Source organism: Cyprinus carpio, chromosome B5, assembly GCF_018340385.1.
Source record: "Cyprinus carpio isolate SPL01 chromosome B5, ASM1834038v1, whole genome shotgun sequence".
Taxonomy (NCBI): Eukaryota; Metazoa; Chordata; class Actinopteri; order Cypriniformes; family Cyprinidae; genus Cyprinus; species Cyprinus carpio.
In genome coordinates, this window is record NC_056601.1 from 8893265 (window position 1) to 8911692 (window position 18428).

General features: G+C 35.7%; 1 protein-coding gene across 2 annotated transcripts in view; it reads left to right on the forward strand.

Annotated features, from left to right (window-relative positions):
• si:dkey-220k22.1 (multiple epidermal growth factor-like domains protein 9) overlaps positions 1 to 18428 on the forward strand; it is a 72933-nt gene that overhangs the window by 42375 nt on the left and 12130 nt on the right. For both annotated transcript variants that reach the window (XM_042724119.1, XM_042724118.1), the window contains exons 3-4: positions 2852 to 2991; positions 14768 to 14917. In XM_042724119.1, coding sequence (XP_042580053.1) covers positions 2852 to 2991; positions 14768 to 14917 — 290 coding nt within the window. The remainder of the gene's footprint in view (positions 1 to 2851; positions 2992 to 14767; positions 14918 to 18428) is intronic.

Consider the following 18428-nt stretch of genomic DNA (forward strand, 5'->3'; position numbering starts at 1 on the left):
GCTTTAGCACCACTGAACCATAGGATGCCAAGAGCTTTCAGAAGGTTGTTTGACTCCTCTGAAAACCATATAATTCAGAGATCAGCATAACCCACTACCGCAATAAAACTGGGTTATACATTAGAGGTTCCAAACCACCCAGGCCTCAAACCACAGTGCCCTTAAATAGTCTGGAAGGAAGTAGCCAAGTACTAAAGCAGTGACCACCGGTTTCCCTGGATAGTGTGCATGAATGTCAGCTACAAACTGGTATTGTACAAATGGATTTCATTAAAACAGCACATCCCTTAATACACAACATGAGTATAATGATGCACAATAACAGTGTGAGCATATCAGCATTCACAAATAATTGCACTGCTGCTTTTTAATAGTTAATATATTTTTGGCTATTTTCCCCATAATGAGTGGGTATGAGCTGTGCTGTGCCATCAGCATTTCCACAATTTGCTAAAACGATTCATTAATTAATCTTGACAAGTGCAAAGGCTGCATGATTTAAGAAAGGTTTAAATTTGCTTCCACAGCATATTCAATGCTTGTCTTTTGTGTGGAATTGTTGCCCTGGTGATTATACTGTAATAGACTTTCAGTTTAATCACAGCGGGGTACTTTCTGGTGATCTGAGGTGTTGTTGCCATGGAAACCTCAACATTCTTACACCCTCAGGGCACAATCGACTGCTATTCTCACCAGATTTTAAGCGCTTGAGTTTGTGACCCATGCAGTTCTAAATTGTGTGATTCTGCATTTTTAATGTTTCCTTTTGTTTCAGTAGGAACATCTCGTTTGTGTTGCTTTTGAGGCTTAAAACTGCAGTGTGCATGAATACTTCGCAGAAATAATGACTGTTTTCAAGAGGGTTTCCAAAATCCCCTCTCCATCTTCAATTTTTTAGGCAAGCAGAGCAGATAGTCATTTACTGAGCAAAAAGTAGACATTGCTCGACTCAATTACTTCTTTTGGGAAGACATTGAAATTCATTGAAATTCACAGGATATTATCCAGCCCATGACAGAAGAGTCTCTCTTTCTTCATAGACATTAGGTGGGTTATAGTCATGGCTCAGTTCTCTCTAGACATGGCTGTGAGGCCAAACATCTAAGTTGTTGACTTGTGCTGTGGAGGATCATGGTGTCAGCTTATACCTCAAAGAGGCAGAATGAAAGATCTTTGAGATGCTCTTCCTCAGCACACAGGATCAGCTCTGTAAGGTGCTTGCTTATACTCTCTCTCTCCCACTCACTCTTTTTCTCTTTTTTCACATTGTACTTCAACAGATTTCATCCTATAATAAAAAACAAAACACATCAAGACGTTTGACCATTTAGTTGTTGCTCAAGGGTTTCATTCTTAAAGTGTGTTTTAATGAATGGCTGTGCTTGTTTAACCTATAAGCTATTAGCAAACAATGCATACATGGACGAGGCCTGATTTTGTGGGAGTGTGTGTAGTGCATCCAAAAAAAATTAAAATTTACTCATCACTTACTTACCCTCATGCTGTCCCCAGAAGTTGATACGACACTTAAAGATGATGCTTCAAAATCCATGTAATAAAAAATGGTAATCCGTTTTTCAATTCAATTCAATTCAATTCATGCGTGTATGACAGTTGGCCAGAAGTAATGTGGTTTTTAATGTATTTATTTATGCATGTGTTTATTTATTTACTTGTTTGCTTATTTACTTGCATACTTCCTACAGTATTTATATGTTGGCGTAAGTGAAAATGTTTGCAAAAATCCTTTAATGTTGAGCCCTGACAATATTTTGGAGAAACACATGGTCTTAGGTCTAGTTGCAGTTTTTTTATGTGCTTTTTAATATTAATTTTAGTCTAGTGGCTTTTGCTCTGAGTTATGTATCCTAGTGGAACCACTAGGAATACTGATATGATTTAAGAGGTTGAGTTCAACAGAACTGACGTGTCAGGGTTATTTTTCTCAGGAACTGTGAGCTCAGCATCAGTCAGAATAACAAGTAGTCTAATTACTTTGAGTATAACAAGTAGTCTAATTACTCTGAGTATAGGCGAAGAAAGAGAACTTCTGATTGTACATGTGGAGAGTAAATTCACTAAGAGTGAATTGAGTTTGAGTGTGTGTGCTTGAAAGAAATAATTGCAGATATATTTTCATAGGTTTCACAAGCCTTTCCCAGAAGAAATCATCCTTTTGCATTTCTCATTTGCGCTTCAAAAGCCTGAAGTGTGTAACAGTATAATCAGAAGTTTTCTCATCTCTGGGAGTTTCTGTTCCTTTTCATTTTAAATGCTCTGATATTGTTACACTTGAATGTGGAGTATATTTACCCTACTCTGTTTCTCTTCTAGCAGTACAAAAAGATTTTATTACAAGCAAAGGCACTAATGACTAATTTACCTATTTGTAATAATTTTTCATGTAACCCAGGACAGGAAAGGGTCTGGTGTACTGTATCCTACCTGCTGCTAAATCCAATGCAAATCAAATACATTTAGGTATTTGTTGTTTGTAAACCATAGTCATTTCATATTATTTATGCCTGAGTGCTACTATAATTGATAAATTTGGATTTCCATCAAAGATCAATGCATCCCAATGTTTTTACGCATCTAGTTTATGGTATTATTTCTAACAGATGTTGCTTCAGCTTTCATGAAGCGGCTCTATTAACATGTGATGAATGGGAAGGAGCAGCTATTCTGGCAGTTCAGAGGAAACCTGGTGTTTGATGTGGACAGAGGTTGCAACCTCTGTGTCTGGCTTTGGAAGGATACTGTACACTTCTTTAGGAACAATAAGTCTTTCTTTCTGTGCCTCTTTAACTCTCTCTAAATCCATAACTGTTCCTCTGTATTTTTCTGGCAGTTCGGGCATGTGCATCTGCAAGAGTGGAGTGCATGGGGACAAGTGTGATGACTGCCGCCCAGGCTTCTTTAATTTCAGCAGCACGGGGTGCCAACCATGCCGATGCAATAATCATAGCAGCTACTGCCAGCCACAGTCAGGTGAGCCACCCACATGCACACATCAGAAGTAGCAAAAGAAGCCAGAACACTGTTTTCCATTCAGTTATCACACAGAGATCTCTGTTTGCAGGTAGTTGAACCTCAATCTCCAGAAACTTCATGTTATCTATCTAATTAGTCATTTAACTGATGCTTTTATCAAAGTACATTTATTACAATGGCAAATCCCAGAACCCCTGGAGCAATTTTAGATTAAATGTGAGATTAATAGTGATAGTTCATGGATCGCCCCTTGCCAGGATTTAACTAGTAATGTATTGCCTAATCAATGGTATCAGCTGATTTATGGTCATTTTCTGTGCAGATTGCACATCTACAGATTTTCTAAAATCATACGATGATCAGATCTGAGTATTTTTTCTGTATTTATACAGATTTAAGCGTTTTCCAACCTGGGAAGTATGACACATATAACTTGCAACATGTCCTTAAAAATAAATAAATTGTTTTAAAGGAGACATATTATGCCCCTTTTTACAATATATATATAATATAATATAAGTCTCTGGTGACCCCAGAATGTGTCTGTAAAGTTTCAGCTCAAAATACTCCACAGATCATTTATTATATCATTTTGAAAATGCCTATTTTGAGTGGAAGCAGAAACACACAGTTTTTCGGGCCTGTGTCTTTATTGTAAATGCAAATGAGCTGCTGCTCACCACCCCCTTTTCCAGAATAGAGCTGTGCCATTACAGCTCGGACCTGCTAAAAACATCTATTTTTGATTTGATTATCATGTTTATTGCGCTGAAATCATGCATTTTAAACCATATGAGTTTAAACTTCTGATATACGGTTTTCTGAGAGCACACATCCGAAGCACACGGACAGAAAACGGCTGTCACAGCATGTGAATACTAAACTAAGTTCTCTTTCACACAGAAGTTCACGTTAAAAACGCACATGTTACAAAAACAGTTGGTTATATCTGTGAAGGTAAACTTCTGGGAAATAAATTTTATGTTTATTTTAGATCTGTGTGGCAGCAGCAATATACAGTAAATAAATAAATAAATCCACTGCTCTGTTGTCTCCTCTGAGGCTGGAACTCTAAATAGTGTTCTGCTCTCGTCTGTATGTTTTGCTCAGACTTTCACAATGGCATTAGAACTGGTACACCATTGTCGCTTGCAAAGTCAAAATGATGGCGCCATGGGTATAAACTTACAGATTAAGGGGCAGTAATATTATAAAGAGATCCCTTTGCCACGTCGCCAAGGGAGCGAAATCAGGCACGCTCGTTTTCTCATACTAGGTCTTGGCAAAAAATGCTCAGGTAAAATTCTATAGTAATACTACAAATTAGGGCTGGTCCAAATACCATTTTTTGAGCTTCGAAGCTTCGGTAGTAATCAACACAGAATATTTGAAGCTTCCGAGGTAGGGGGCTGAACATATTCTTCTCTCTAACACCGTGCCGAGTGGCGCGGCGCGACAAAATACAATAGAACCTATTATGCTGTCTACACTGGATGCAGCACACACGGCTGACATATTCCCGACAGTAAACTGCTGCTTTGTTCTATTTATGACATACTGACACAAATTTCAGATGATTTTCAACTGTCGCTTTGTCGCATCCAGTGTAGACAGACTTTAGCTGTTGTGATGCGAAGCAACGCGACAACTGTCACATCCGGTGAAGACACGGTGTAATAAAGGCAGGAACCTCTGTGTGTTTGTCTATTTGCATTTTTATTATGTCGAGAACCGTTCATCCAATCGACTTCACGTGTGGCGGGTGTTTTGCTGTGGACCCAAGGAAGTGCAGTGTCACATTTTGGTGCAATATGGACAAGCGACACTTTCAGAATGAATAAACTTTTAATAAACTACAGAACAGCACGAGCCAGAAACGGTGCTCCTCATGCAGGCAGGGCTTATATGCTCCAAGAACAGACACTGCACTAGTGATACAAAACACAAGTCTGGTAAGAGCAATACTTTTAATATAGACAAATTATTATTAGGCTGGGCTACTGTATGTTTTTTTTGTGACTGCCTTTTACGCAAGTATTTACCAAAGCAAATTAAGTGCACATTTTTATCATGTGTAAAATTACTGATTAATATAGCGGATAAAAGCAGCTATTTTTTTTTTTTAACTCCAACAATATACTATAGGCATACTACTTACAAAACTCTTTTTTCAAACTTGATATGCTGTTGTGGTAGGCATATTTGGCACACTGCCTTTGTCTTGTCATCACTCAATTTAAAGTGCTCCCACACAGCTGAGGTCTTGGCAATTTTGTCTTATCTTCCAAGTCAAGTCAAGTCACCTTTATTTATATAGCGCTTTAAACAAAACAGATTGTATCAAAGCAACTGAATAACATTAATTAGGAAAACAGTGTGTCAATAATGCAGAATGACAGTTAAAGGCAGTACATCATTGAATTCAGTGATGTCATCATGCAGCTCAGTTCAGTTTAAATAGTATCTGTGCAATTATTCGCAATTAAGTCAAGGATATCGCTGTAAATTCGAGATGAACTGAATCATGACGTTCACTCATGGGCAAGTCATATTCAAGAGCGAATGAGAACCGTTTCGTGGGGGATGCCAGGTGTTCGAAAAAAATAAATAAATTAGAATATTTGAATCTCAAAATTGAAAATTGAATGCCAACCCACCAAACAAATATTCAAATAATCGAATATTCTGGTTCCACCCTACTACAAATCTGCGGAAGCATTTGACATCATGCGTAAAGGTGCCATAATTTCCGCAATGAATTAATGAATAAATGGTGGATGGTGCAACGCACTGTTTTATTTACACTAGCGCGGATGACATTCGTGGTGTTTTCAGCTTCTGTCGTCTCACTATGATGATATGAATACACAAATTTCATCCCCATCTGTTCTGAGAATCACTTCAGTAACATTTTACCGTTTAATTTGACAAAACTACCATCATATCATATACACAGCAGCTGCAAGTTCTTCACGGCAACCTTTCAAAATAAAAGTTTAGTTTAACTTGAAGAAACTCAAAAATATATTACTATTTAGCAGTCTTAAGACTCATTGTAACAACAATGCTACTACTACTACTACTACTACTACTACTAATAAATATTAAAAATCAATATTTTTAAATGGAATAATCACATTTGTTTTCTTGTAAATTTTAACAGTAAACGTCTGTTGTGCAGCAAATTAAGAAGAACATTTTATATGGCCCTATTATTGTTTAAAAAAGGACCCTGTACAAAAAAAGAAGAGCCTGTGGCTCTTAATTTCTTTTTATAAATTCACCATTTGTAAAATGATGTTTACTGTAATTTTTTTAGAAATTTTAATAGCATTTGTATTAAATCTATATTCACTGAATGTAATAAAAATAACAAAATTTTAAACAAAATTGAGAATCAAACCAAGAAACCAAGAGCTTGTGAATAGAAATCAACTCGGATCAGGACATCTGAATTGATACCCATCCCTATCTCATACCCTTGCAGAAAAAGGCTTACCAAAACAAAGTTACTTTGTTAATCTTTTTCACATTTCCTTGGTTGGTAGATGCACTGGGGACCTGATTATAGCACTTCATTTTTATAGCACTTAACCGATTCTCATGATATGTCACCTTTAAATTAATAGATGGTTTCTGACAGCACTACAATAGCTAGTGGCGCCATCTAGCAGCTGTGTGCAGGACACCCTTACCAAGTCAGCCAGTTTAATATTCAACACTCGCCAAGTGCCAAATGCAAGTAAAAATTGGTTGTTGGCTAGTACATGAAGTAGTATTACTCACCATTTGGTCCAATTATCAAATCACAAGGGGTTTGTTTTAAATACACAGGTATACACTCTTTATTAAAAATAAAGATGCGTTCACAGCGATGCCATAGAAGAACCATTTTTGGTTCCACAAAGAACCATTCAGTCAAAGTTTCTTTAAAAAACCATCTCTTTCTTACCTTTTTATAATCTGAAGAACCTTTTTTTGCCAACAAAGAACCTTTTGTGAAATTTTTTTGGCTCTTTATGGAACCATTTAGACCAGGGTTCCTCAATTAGTTTTCACAGAGGGCCGAATTCTGCCAACGATACCAAGCCAAGGGCCACTGACCTACATATACACATATTATATATATATATATATATATATATATATATATATATATATATATATATATATATAAATATATAATTATTAAAATTATTATATTATTGTTGCTTTTGTTAAAATAATCAAAAGATGGTCACAAGATAAATATTCAGATTTTTTCCCCCTGTAGTCTGTTTTATTCAAACAGTTATGAACATTTTTGCATTTAGATACAGAAGAACTTTGCCAGTTGAATATTAAAAACATATGAACAAACAAAAAAATCTGGATCTCCACATGTATTTTTTGTCCTTACCACCTGCGACAGCGACACGTGACAATAAGCGACACGGAATTCTATTTTAGAAATGTTTTTTATTTTCTGCGACGTCGCGGCAGGAACAACATACAAAAAAATGACAGTGATAATCTCAGGTAATGATTATGTGATTTATTCAGTGTTAAAAGTGTCTAATGTGAGTTTGAATATTAGTGATCTTTAGCCATAGTGTAAGCAAAGCAACAATAGATATTTTACCTCAGATCTTGAAAATAAATTAGGCTAAAGCAAACTTACTCACTGCTAACCAGCATCCATAGAGATGGTATCACTCATTCACTCACTCACTCAAAACTGTTCAAAGTCCATTCACATTTGAATCACCTATTTTCAGTGTCCACTTTTCTTTACTTAACACTTGCCATGTTTTTGCTGTCACATCGTATATCTACACTGGACGCGACAAAGCATTGCAGATCATTTGAACTTTGTGTCAGCGCGTCAGAAATAGAATGAGTCAGCAGTTTTCTGTCAGGGATTTGTAGCGCCGCGCTGTTGGTTAAAAATGATAGCAGAGTTCCAAAACAAAACTTCAAAATTCCTTTTTTTTCTTAGAAATTATGCATAAAAGCTAGCAATGCAACAATATTAGAAGCCTCCAATTCCATTAAATTTGTTGTTATATCGCAATAATTGTTTGCATTGAAAAGTTATTATTTCTTACACCACCTCCATTGCCCCCTAGAGACTGTTCTTATTATAAATTGTAAAGCATTAGAGAAAGGATGGCATTGCAACAGTGCATCTTTATTAAAATGGCTTTTGTTGTGTCAGTCCACTGCAGTAAACAAAGACTGTTGTTGGTGTTGGTGTTGATGCTGATGCGCAGCAGCCATGTCATCACTCTAACTCAACAACTGCACATAAGCACTTCCCGCTGCTGTATGCACTGACAGCACTGCAGAGCTTTAACCCATCCTGTATTTCTCTCACCACACAAGCTCTTCAGTTTTCAAACACAGGATTTCAAACATGTTTTCTAAAATGTAAAGGCAGGGATTTATTTTCTAACCCAGGATCTTTATAAATATGTGCCTGTGGAATAATTTCTGCAAAATATTATATGGCTTCTTGCATGTTTAACGACACTCTCAAAGTGAAATGTCCAGTGAGTAGAATACATATGGAATAGATAGTGAATACATATGGAGCTGATTGTGTGAGGATTCATGCAGTCTGGTAAATGCATTTTGAGGAAAAAATTGTATTGTGCAAAGAACTGCATGAAAATAAGTCTTTATTAATTGATAATATGCCCTATAATCAAAATTGTGTGAAAAGGAATAAAATAGGTATATGTACTTTTTGAGTTTTGAAAATGTAGGTAGAGGTATGTATTTGAGCCTGGGTTTGTACCATATAAAACCCCCCTGAGTCTAGTGAGTCCCTAGACTCTAATTTTAAAAGCTCAGTCTTCAAATACTTAGTTTTTTTGTTTTTTTTTTAATTCCCAGACAGTTTTCATATGTAATGGAAATTGTCCAGTAATCACTTACTGTGCTTTTAAAGGCTTTTCTCTTAAATATGAATATTGTGTCATCATTTACTCACCCTCATATCATTAAAAACCTCATCACTGGCAAACCATGAGGGGTAATAAAAAATTACAAAATTAAGGAAAGATGTGTCGTTATGTCAGATCACATTCAGAATCTGTTTTTGTCCTTATTTCTTTTTTGTGGCAAAGGCTGTTAAGAGGTTTGAGCATTGCTCTATATGAACCCATCAAGTTTCATTTTGCTGATGTATTTTTTCACTCTCTCTTTCCATTAGTTGATTTTCTGTCAGATATTTTTGATGTTCATTGTTTGCTTTACCAGCCTGATATAATTTTCAGTATCCAGTGTTACCTTCAGAACAAGCTTTTTCCCCAAAATTCTGGTTAAGTAGGAAAATTATTTTTATCATGACAGTTTGGAACAAAAGCCTCAAATATTTTTTGGTCTGTTTTTGATATTTGATGCATTGTCCGTATAGCTGTCTGGGCTTTTTTTCCCTAGCATCCATTTGTGCCACTCCAGCGGTGTTTAATGTTCCTGTCAGCATGCCCTCTGCTTTCTAAAAGCCAATAATGTACATACACAGACAAGCACAGAGAGCCTCCATTACCTTTCTGCCATTACGTCAGATACCACAGCAGGAGTCAAACTGTCCCTACCAGTGCCTCCGAGCCGGTGAATCTCTCCAGTCATATGTCCTTGCAGTGAGACGAAGGGATATTGTTACATTAGTTCAGCACAATTTGAGTTGTTGAGGAGAACCAAGACCTCTGAATGAGTATCTTGTGTCTCTTTGGTCTTTTCTTCTCACCATTCTTAGCTTAAACATTTCATCTTGTTACACCTTTTAGACCTGAAATAATTCTGTTTCCTGCCTGGTTTCCCAGATCAGCCATTGTCAATATATTGGTGCATTAATTTTATAATTCCACAGCAGAGATTTCATCTTCAAAAATTACTTTTCTGTTCACTGTGATACAAAAAGCATCAAAACCTTCACTGCTAGTTTTATTTAATATGGCATTTGTGACCCTGGACCACAAAACCAGTCTTACAGTAAGTCGCTGAGGTATATTTGTAGCAATAGCCAAAAATACATTGCATGAGTCAAAATTATTGATTTTTCTTTCATGCCAAACATTAAGTAAAGATCATGTTCCATGAAGATATTTTGTAAATTTCCTACTGTAAATATATCAAAACTTAATTTGTGATTAGTAAAATGCATTGCTAAGAACTCCTTGTCCTTTCTTAACAAACCATACATCACTGGAAAGCTTATTTATTCAGCTTTCAGATGTTGTATAAATCTCAATTTCGAAAAATGATGACTGGTTTTGTGGTCCAGGGTCACATTTGTCAACAGAATGATAAACAGTATATTTTTAGGTCCCTCAGGTCTTCTGGTAAAGTTTGGGGTTTAATTACTATTATTATACGTTGAAAATTTTTGTAGATTTTTGTTGAACAGTTGAGCTCGGGCTTTGTGCATTTATCTATAGACCTCTCAAATATGAGGACTTTCTGTACTGACTAAATCTAGCAGGTGTGGCCTGTACTTCTCTCACAAAGTTTTCAAACAAAGCTGTGTTTAGTTTAATAAATAGCTGCCTAATCAGTGAAATTATTCAATACAGCTTGAAATACAGTGTTGACCCATTCAATTGAAAAGTTCTTCAACCCACATTCCAAAACACATTTTGCCCTTGGCTTTCAAACAATATTATATAAAAAAAAACTTTTCAGTATGTGTCGCAGTATAGAGTCTGCTCTTCTAAATGTCTTTAAAGATTTTTTGTTGTCTGTGAACTCTAAAATCTTTTCTGAACCTTAACATTGCTTTCGACATAATCAGTCATGCAATTCATTGTATTGTGGTTGACATTCATTTGCTCCACTGCAATAATCCAGCATTACACCTGAGATCTTCAGACAATCCCATTTAGACTTGAAGAGTGATTGTGCCCTTTCTGCTCTCTGGCTGCTTCAGGGCTGTGAAGCATTTCAGAGTATTTTGCCCATCGCTATTGATTTATTTAAACCCTGTCTATAGATAACCTTTTCTCTTTGGTCTGTGCAATAGCTTTTGTATTGAATTGTATGTTTTATGTGTAATACTTTTTATTGTTTATTGTTTATTTATTGTTATTTTTGTAGAATGTATATGTCATTATAATATTTACTGATGTTTTGAATTAGCTTATTTTATTATATTTTCAGTTCTTTTAATTTTAGTTTAAATTTTGGTAATTTTGTTGTGTTTTTGTATTATATGTTTTATTTTTTTATTTATATATAGCTTTAATTTATGTTTATTTCAGTTTTGGTTTTATTAATTTAAATTTAAAAAATGTAAAAAATATTAAATTTAACTTAAATTTATTTCGGTTAATTGCAAAGGCAGAATTTCTCGTTTTTGTTTACGGTTTTTAAATGCAAGTTTGTAGTGTAATAATATGGTTTTAATAAATTTACTAAATTTTATTTCAGCTTTATTTAATTTACCGAAAACAATTTTTATAGTTTTAGATAAGTCCAGGCACGTGTTCTCTTAATTGAAATTCTGGTAATTTTTACTTTTACTGAATTTGTTCTCCCTGTGTCTGCGTGGGTTTATGCCAGGTGCTCTGGTTTCCTCCCACAGCTAGTTTAATTGAACATTATAAATTGTCCCTGGATGTGTGTAAAGACAAGACTTGTATATGGATCGACTTTTGTATGTATTAACTGGTTCTCACCATGAATATAACCATAGATGCTGGATTGGCGTTAAGAAAGAAATAAACAAGCAAACAAACTTTTACTTATTTACAGGCTATGCATGTGTTTGATTTTCTAACACCTGTCTTCATAATTACACTCATGTATACACAGACACTCACACTCATTAATGCGGCTCATTATTCCTCCTCCCAGTTCAGTGAATTCCTGGCCAGCGTCATAATGGTGATTTGTGGACTCACATTGTATATTAATTAACAGCTTTATTACACCACTGTATCTTGCCCCTCTATTCAGTAACAGTGCTGCAAATGCCAAAGAAATTGTATTTGAGCTGAGTTGACGGTTTTCAGGCTTAATTGAGTGTGATGACATAAAACAGACCAAAATACCACAAAATGATACAAAGACAATAAACAGATAACACTCTTTCTATTGTATTGTCTTTGCTTGCTACACTGCAAACAATGTAGTATGTATGATTCACAAAACAACCAGCTATGAGCCAGTTAATAAATGATCAGCCAGTCAAAAAGACAAAACAGATGACTTTGAATTTGTCAAATTACATGTTCAATCCGTGAGAGCAATTACTAATTATTATCTGACTCACTGACTAAATGTGTGTGGTTTTTAGTTACAGATACACATTCAGAAATAGGTTTTATTATTTTAATAGTATTTTTGGTTTATCAAGGCTGAGAAACACTGTAGGAAACATTGCATATTTTTTGTTCATGATAGTTCATCTGATTCAGCTATAAATTTAGATAACTTGTTTTGCCTCGTGTTACTTTATCATTGATTGTTTTCCTGACTTACTGCTCTTGCTTCCCTCTGACCCCTGTGTCAGTCTCCTTTATGAAATGAAAGAAGAGCTAGAGCTGGACCAGGGGGATTTTTTGCATAAGGCTTCATCTGTGGACACTCATCCGTCTTCAATACAGGGAACAGCGTTTGAACACTAATGATCCTCCTCCTGCTTTACTGTCTGGCCCTGGAGACCCAGTGGAAAAACACACAGTTACACACACACACAGTTGAGTGGGTCTGACAGCAGCCCATCTTTTCAAACACGCATACACTGCCTCTTTGATCTGTGTGCTTACGGCCCTGAGTTGGATCTCTGTAGTCAGAGTTTGCTTTGTCTTGTTCTTAAGGAATATGGTTCTGGTTTCATCCCTGAAGATTTTCAGGCTCTTGACTTATGTCAATAGAAGGACAGATGCTTGAAGTCATCAACTGATCCATGATATTGTGATTTTATCCGATATTTGTATATATTTTAAGATTAATTCAAGTAACTTTGAATAATTTAAATAAATACAATTGTGTAATTGTTATTTATACTCTTGATGAGTGGTGCTTTCTGAAATCAAGTTTGTACAGTGGCGCACAGAATGTTTGTACTGCAGACAGGAATAATACTTCAAATCTTAGTGAGGTTTACTACTACTCTTCAATCAGAAGAGCAATTGGAAAAAGAAAAAATACTATAGACTTGTCTTGGAACAAAAATATATTAGAAAATTAGCAACATAGCAACCATTGCCACCAGTAACCATTCAGAACATTAGCAGTTGAACACTGGCATTGTGTTGGTAAGTTTTGAACAGCCAAGCATCACTCACTCATTTCTTCAGCGTATTTGTGAAAAGTAATTTATTTTTTGACTGCGCAGCCAGTGGCAGATGAGACAAATGATCCTGAAGAAATAAAAGTCACCTCATTGCCTGACTGTCTGTGATATTGTTGTGTCGGATCAAATGTTATGAAGTCAATTCAGATCTTGCCATCTTGTGCAAAAACACAAAGGCTGCATTCTTTATCATACAGAGATGATCAAACGAGCGTAAATGTTGATGATGATGACGGCTGTACAGAAACTCATAGTCAGCTGATTACTAGTGATGCTGCTTACACCTGTGCGTTGCAGTTTTTCATTAATTGTGACTGTTGTTTGGTTAATTTGTGTCATTAATCTTTCTCTATCTGAGGTAATTGCTAACCGAGCACTGCAGTGTTCCCAAAACGTATTTGGACATTGATGCCGCAATTAAAAATGTATGAATGTGATGAATTGCTTATGATCCTCTATTGTAAGTCACTTTGGATAAAAGCATCTGCTAAATGTATAAAATAGAGCTGCACAAGTAATAATTTTTTGCCGTATTTCTTTGTTGGATAGTTTGATATCTAATATAGTGACATTCATATATATTTTGTGTACAGGAGTAGGCCAGAAGTGTTGCTTTGTTTAAAAAAAAAGAAAAAAGGATAAAAGAACAGCAAGAACAAGAAGGCTGCTGTACAACAGAGAAATCTCTTTTGGACATCAGTAGCACAGGTGTTCATCAGCATGTGAATCAGAGGATCACTTTCACATGTGAAAATGTTGTCAGATCCTGTTCCAGCTCCAGAACATCACCTCAGTCCTCACTCAGTCTTTCCTACTGCCTTTTATTCCGCTCATTTATTACTCTATAGTGTATTTGCTTTTTCTCTCAGGTTCCAAGAAGGAAATCATGACTCTCATTCATCACTTACAACAGTTTTCATCTGGTCACTTTTTCCCAGTTAGAAACTACACTATTGATGCACATGTTAAGTTGAGCTTGTTGCATAATAATCAGAGGAATGCCATTCAATGCGTGTGTGTGTGTGTGTGTGTGGTTTCTCGTACTTCCTCTGTGATTATGCAATCACTTGTTGAAATGTTCTCTTTTCACTTGGCTTTCAAACACCATTTCAAATCAATTAAATAAAAGCAGTTAAAACCACTCAACCTGTAAAGAGTTCACTCGAATGTTATTGGCACACACAAAAAGAACTCATTCAAGTTTTAATGCGTTTTATTTGTTTTCGCAACTCCCTTTTTGTATTTCGTCATTAGGTTTGCACATGCTCTGGCAGGGTCTGAGGAAGTTCCTTCCTAGTTTTCATGTTTTGCAGTCTTGCATGCTCACTAGAAGTATAGGTTCGCTTGATCTCTTTTTCTAACTTTAGGTTTGTTATGTCTACCTTGTTTAAACTCTGTTTCCCTCTCCTCAACCTTACTGGACCAAAGTCATGTCAGTCACAGCTGTGTGTCTGTTTACTCAACCCTCTCTCCCTCCCCCTGTTGTTTCAGGCATCTGCGTGAACTGCCAAGGCAACACCGAAGGACCCAGCTGTGAAAAGTGCAGGTATAATTTCTACCGAAGGCCTGGTTCTCCTGTGACAGAGCCCTGCATCCCCTGCCCCTGCTCCAGCGTCACCTCCACAGGCAGCTGTAAGCTCGGTGAGTCCTTCCCACATGCACGTCAGGCTAGTGTAGCCCATGTTAGCATAGCCTGCTAACTTTATTATCAAGCTCTTATTGGCCACTGCTGTAGGAAAGTCAGAGGAGATTTCCACATCTGGGATACATGGAGTAGCCCCCTCTCATCTGTTTTGGATTATGTGTCTTGCATCATTCTGGCCAAGCGCCTGCTGTCTGAATTTCTTGGTGGATGGACCGAGACTTTTAAGAGAAGAGAGGTTTATTTTAAGTGAAAGTGAAACTGGAAACTTTTTTCTCTCCTCTCTGGGCCTCCACTCTGAACTAAAGCCTCACATGATATGTTTATGAAATGTACTGTAAAGGCGAGAACGAATGGGAGAGTTTCTTGTGTCTTTTTCAGAAAGTGTTTTGATCATTCCTGCAGTGCTCTGTCTCTCTAGGCTAATTGTATTTGCCATATGTTTGTGAGGAATTGTGTGATATTGCTTCGTTGATCTGTGGAGGGGTTTCTGGGTTTGCTGACTGCAGCAATGTTCTTGCAGCCTTGCAAGCTGATGTAAGGTAGGACTTGACAATGGATAAATACCACATGGACCAGCAAAAGGGCAGGTGTGTGTTCAGTGTTCCCAGATATTACAGTAGTGTGCATCACAAATGTAGCCACAAAGTGTAGCTTCTGCTTTTGTGTAACAGGAGAAACATTATAACATGCACTATAAGAATTACAATCGTAATCTTTTTTTGTTTGTTTGTTTGTTTTTTGTTTGTTTGTTTGTTTGTTTTAGTAAAGATTATTTCCTCCTTAATAAAAAAATTCAAACTAAGACTTTTTTTATTATTATTCACTACCACTCAAAAATTTGGGGATGGTAAGATTTTTTTTTTCTAACCAAAGCTGAATTTATTTGATCAAAAACACACTAAACAGTATAACAATGTTGTGAAATATTATTATAATGTAGAATAACTGTTTTCTATTTTAGTATATTTTAAAATGAAATTGATTCTATTATTGCAAAGCTACATTTGTAGTAGCTGTTATTCCAGTCTTCAGTGTCACATAATCCTTCATAAAACATTCAGATATGCTGATTTAATGCTCAAGAAACATTTCTTATAAAACACTTTATAAATCAGCATGTGAAATAGAAATTCTTAATAATAATGTGTAATTTTAATAATTTGTAAGTTGTATTTTTTTAATATTTTGTAATATTGCAAGTTTTGTAAACAATGTAAGCAAAAAGCTGTCACTTCATTTAACTATATATATATATATATATATATATTGCTGCCCCAAACTTTTGAACTGTTGTGTATTTTTATTTTTATCTTATTACATGTGAAAACAAAAATACACATTTTATGAAATTAAAAATATTTATTTAGGGATGCACCGGTTGACCGGCCATAAATCGGAACCGGCCGGTTTTTGCTTAAAATACTCTCTCTCTTTTCCGGAAGTGCGCCTGTGTGCACAGACTACATTGTAATCATTCGCTATCATGTCATTTGTGTGGAAGTATTTCGAAATCTGTGCGCAGAACACGGGCAGTCGTTCAGCACTGGAAGTGCAGAGTTACATGTCTGAGGCACAGATAGCAGGAAGTGAACAGCCGCTGATGTACTGGTGCACAAATAAGAGCCCCTTTCCAGCGCGCACTGAAGCTGCGCGAGCGTACTGTACCAGTCTGCGCCCTACACAAGTGGAGATAGTGAAGGGATGTTCAGCTCAACTTCTCGCGTGTTGGATGAGAAACGAAACGGACTAAACTGTGACAAACTACTTTTTTTGTAAAGTAGAACTTGCATACACGTTTGAAAAGCCAGAAGTAAACGTCAGTTCTGTATAAGATGATTTTTTTTTTTACCTTAAAGTTACATTGACTTAATTTGATTTAAAATTCACCTGCTGTAGCACACTGAAAAAAAGTGTTTCATTCATCCAATTAAAATTTTTTAGGGTAATGATTCACATCTATATTTTTTTTAACTTAATCCAATAGTTATTTATTTTTCATTGGCTCCAGTAAAAAAAATACAGATGTGAATCATTAACCTTTTATTTTTTTTTTTTTTTTTTTTTTTTAATTGGACGAATGAAACACTCTGCATCTAAGTTTTATTCGCACCAACATGATTTTAACATTTTGGAATAATTTATTTATATAGCATACTTTTGTTTAGTCTCATTGGTAAAGACCTTTTTTATTTAAAACCAAATTTCTTGAATGTGTGTTGATTGTGTTTTTGCCTTTAATTTCACATGGTTACAGTTAATCTTTTCATTTAAGGCCAGTTCTATGTAGTTTCAACCCAATTCAAAAACAAAAGCTAAATGCTGATGTCTGTACCATCTATGTTTGTATTGAATGTAGGCTACTTACTGTGCAGTCACTGCCGTTCATTTCAGATGGTTACGGTTATTGTTTTCAATAGCCAAAAGCCAGTTTGGCCTATTAAATACCAAATAAACATCTTGTTTATGTATATTTTCCTTCCTTCTTGTTTGTTGCTTTGAGAAAAAAAAAATCGGAAATCGGTATCGGAATCGGCCAGTTTGCTTGTAAAAAATCGGTATCGGAATCGGCCATGAAAAATCATGATCGGTGCATCCCTATATTTATTTAATGGCTACACCAGATGTTGTATTTCAAGACATTCGTCAAGTTTTTGTCCTTAAAACGCTATTTTGAGTAGGTTTAATTTCTTGCGCATCTCATCCAACACCCCCTTTGCTAATTCTAAAACGTGATTTTAATCCTAGTAATGGAGACTTGAGCCGTTGATAGCAGACTAATACAGTCATTAACAAAGTTGTTAGAGAGAGAGAGAGAAGGAGAGCCTATATGAATTACCTGTGAATTACTTGCTCACTAGAGAAATGTCATGTTGCTTTCAAATTGCTAAATTATTTTACTAATAAAATCATAAGAGGGCTGATAACGTGTTTCTGTGTGCGTGTATGTTTCTGTGTGTGCGAGTGTCTACTGTACATGTATGTGTGTGCATTTATAAGGAAGAGAGAACAGGAAAAAGAAAGAAAGAAAGAAAGAAATTTTTTTCGAAATGAGCTTTCCGTACATTGTTTACTATATTGATTAGTTTGGTCAATATTGTTGTGGTTTTGGTTTTGCTGTTTTAGGCTTTAAGTACTTTTGGAATAACTGAAATCATTAGGTGAAGTGATATGGATATGTAATACGGTCAAGACCTGCCTTGAACTACTTTAACCATGCATTTCCCTGAAAATAATTTCACACCTTAGAATGTTCATCAGCCAATCAGATTCAAGGATTCGACAGCCCCGTAGCATGTCATTTGAAAAAAAAATATATACAGTAATATCTAACCACTCTTATTTGCAAAACTATCGTTGTCTTATTCTACCAAATAGAAGTACAGCTGTGTAAACAATTTCATCTTAGTTCTTGGTGTGTATTTAGCATTGCAACTGCAATTAAATGATTAAATGTAACTGCATTTTCACTGTTTGCAACTGGAGAACACATACATTTTTCTTCCTGAT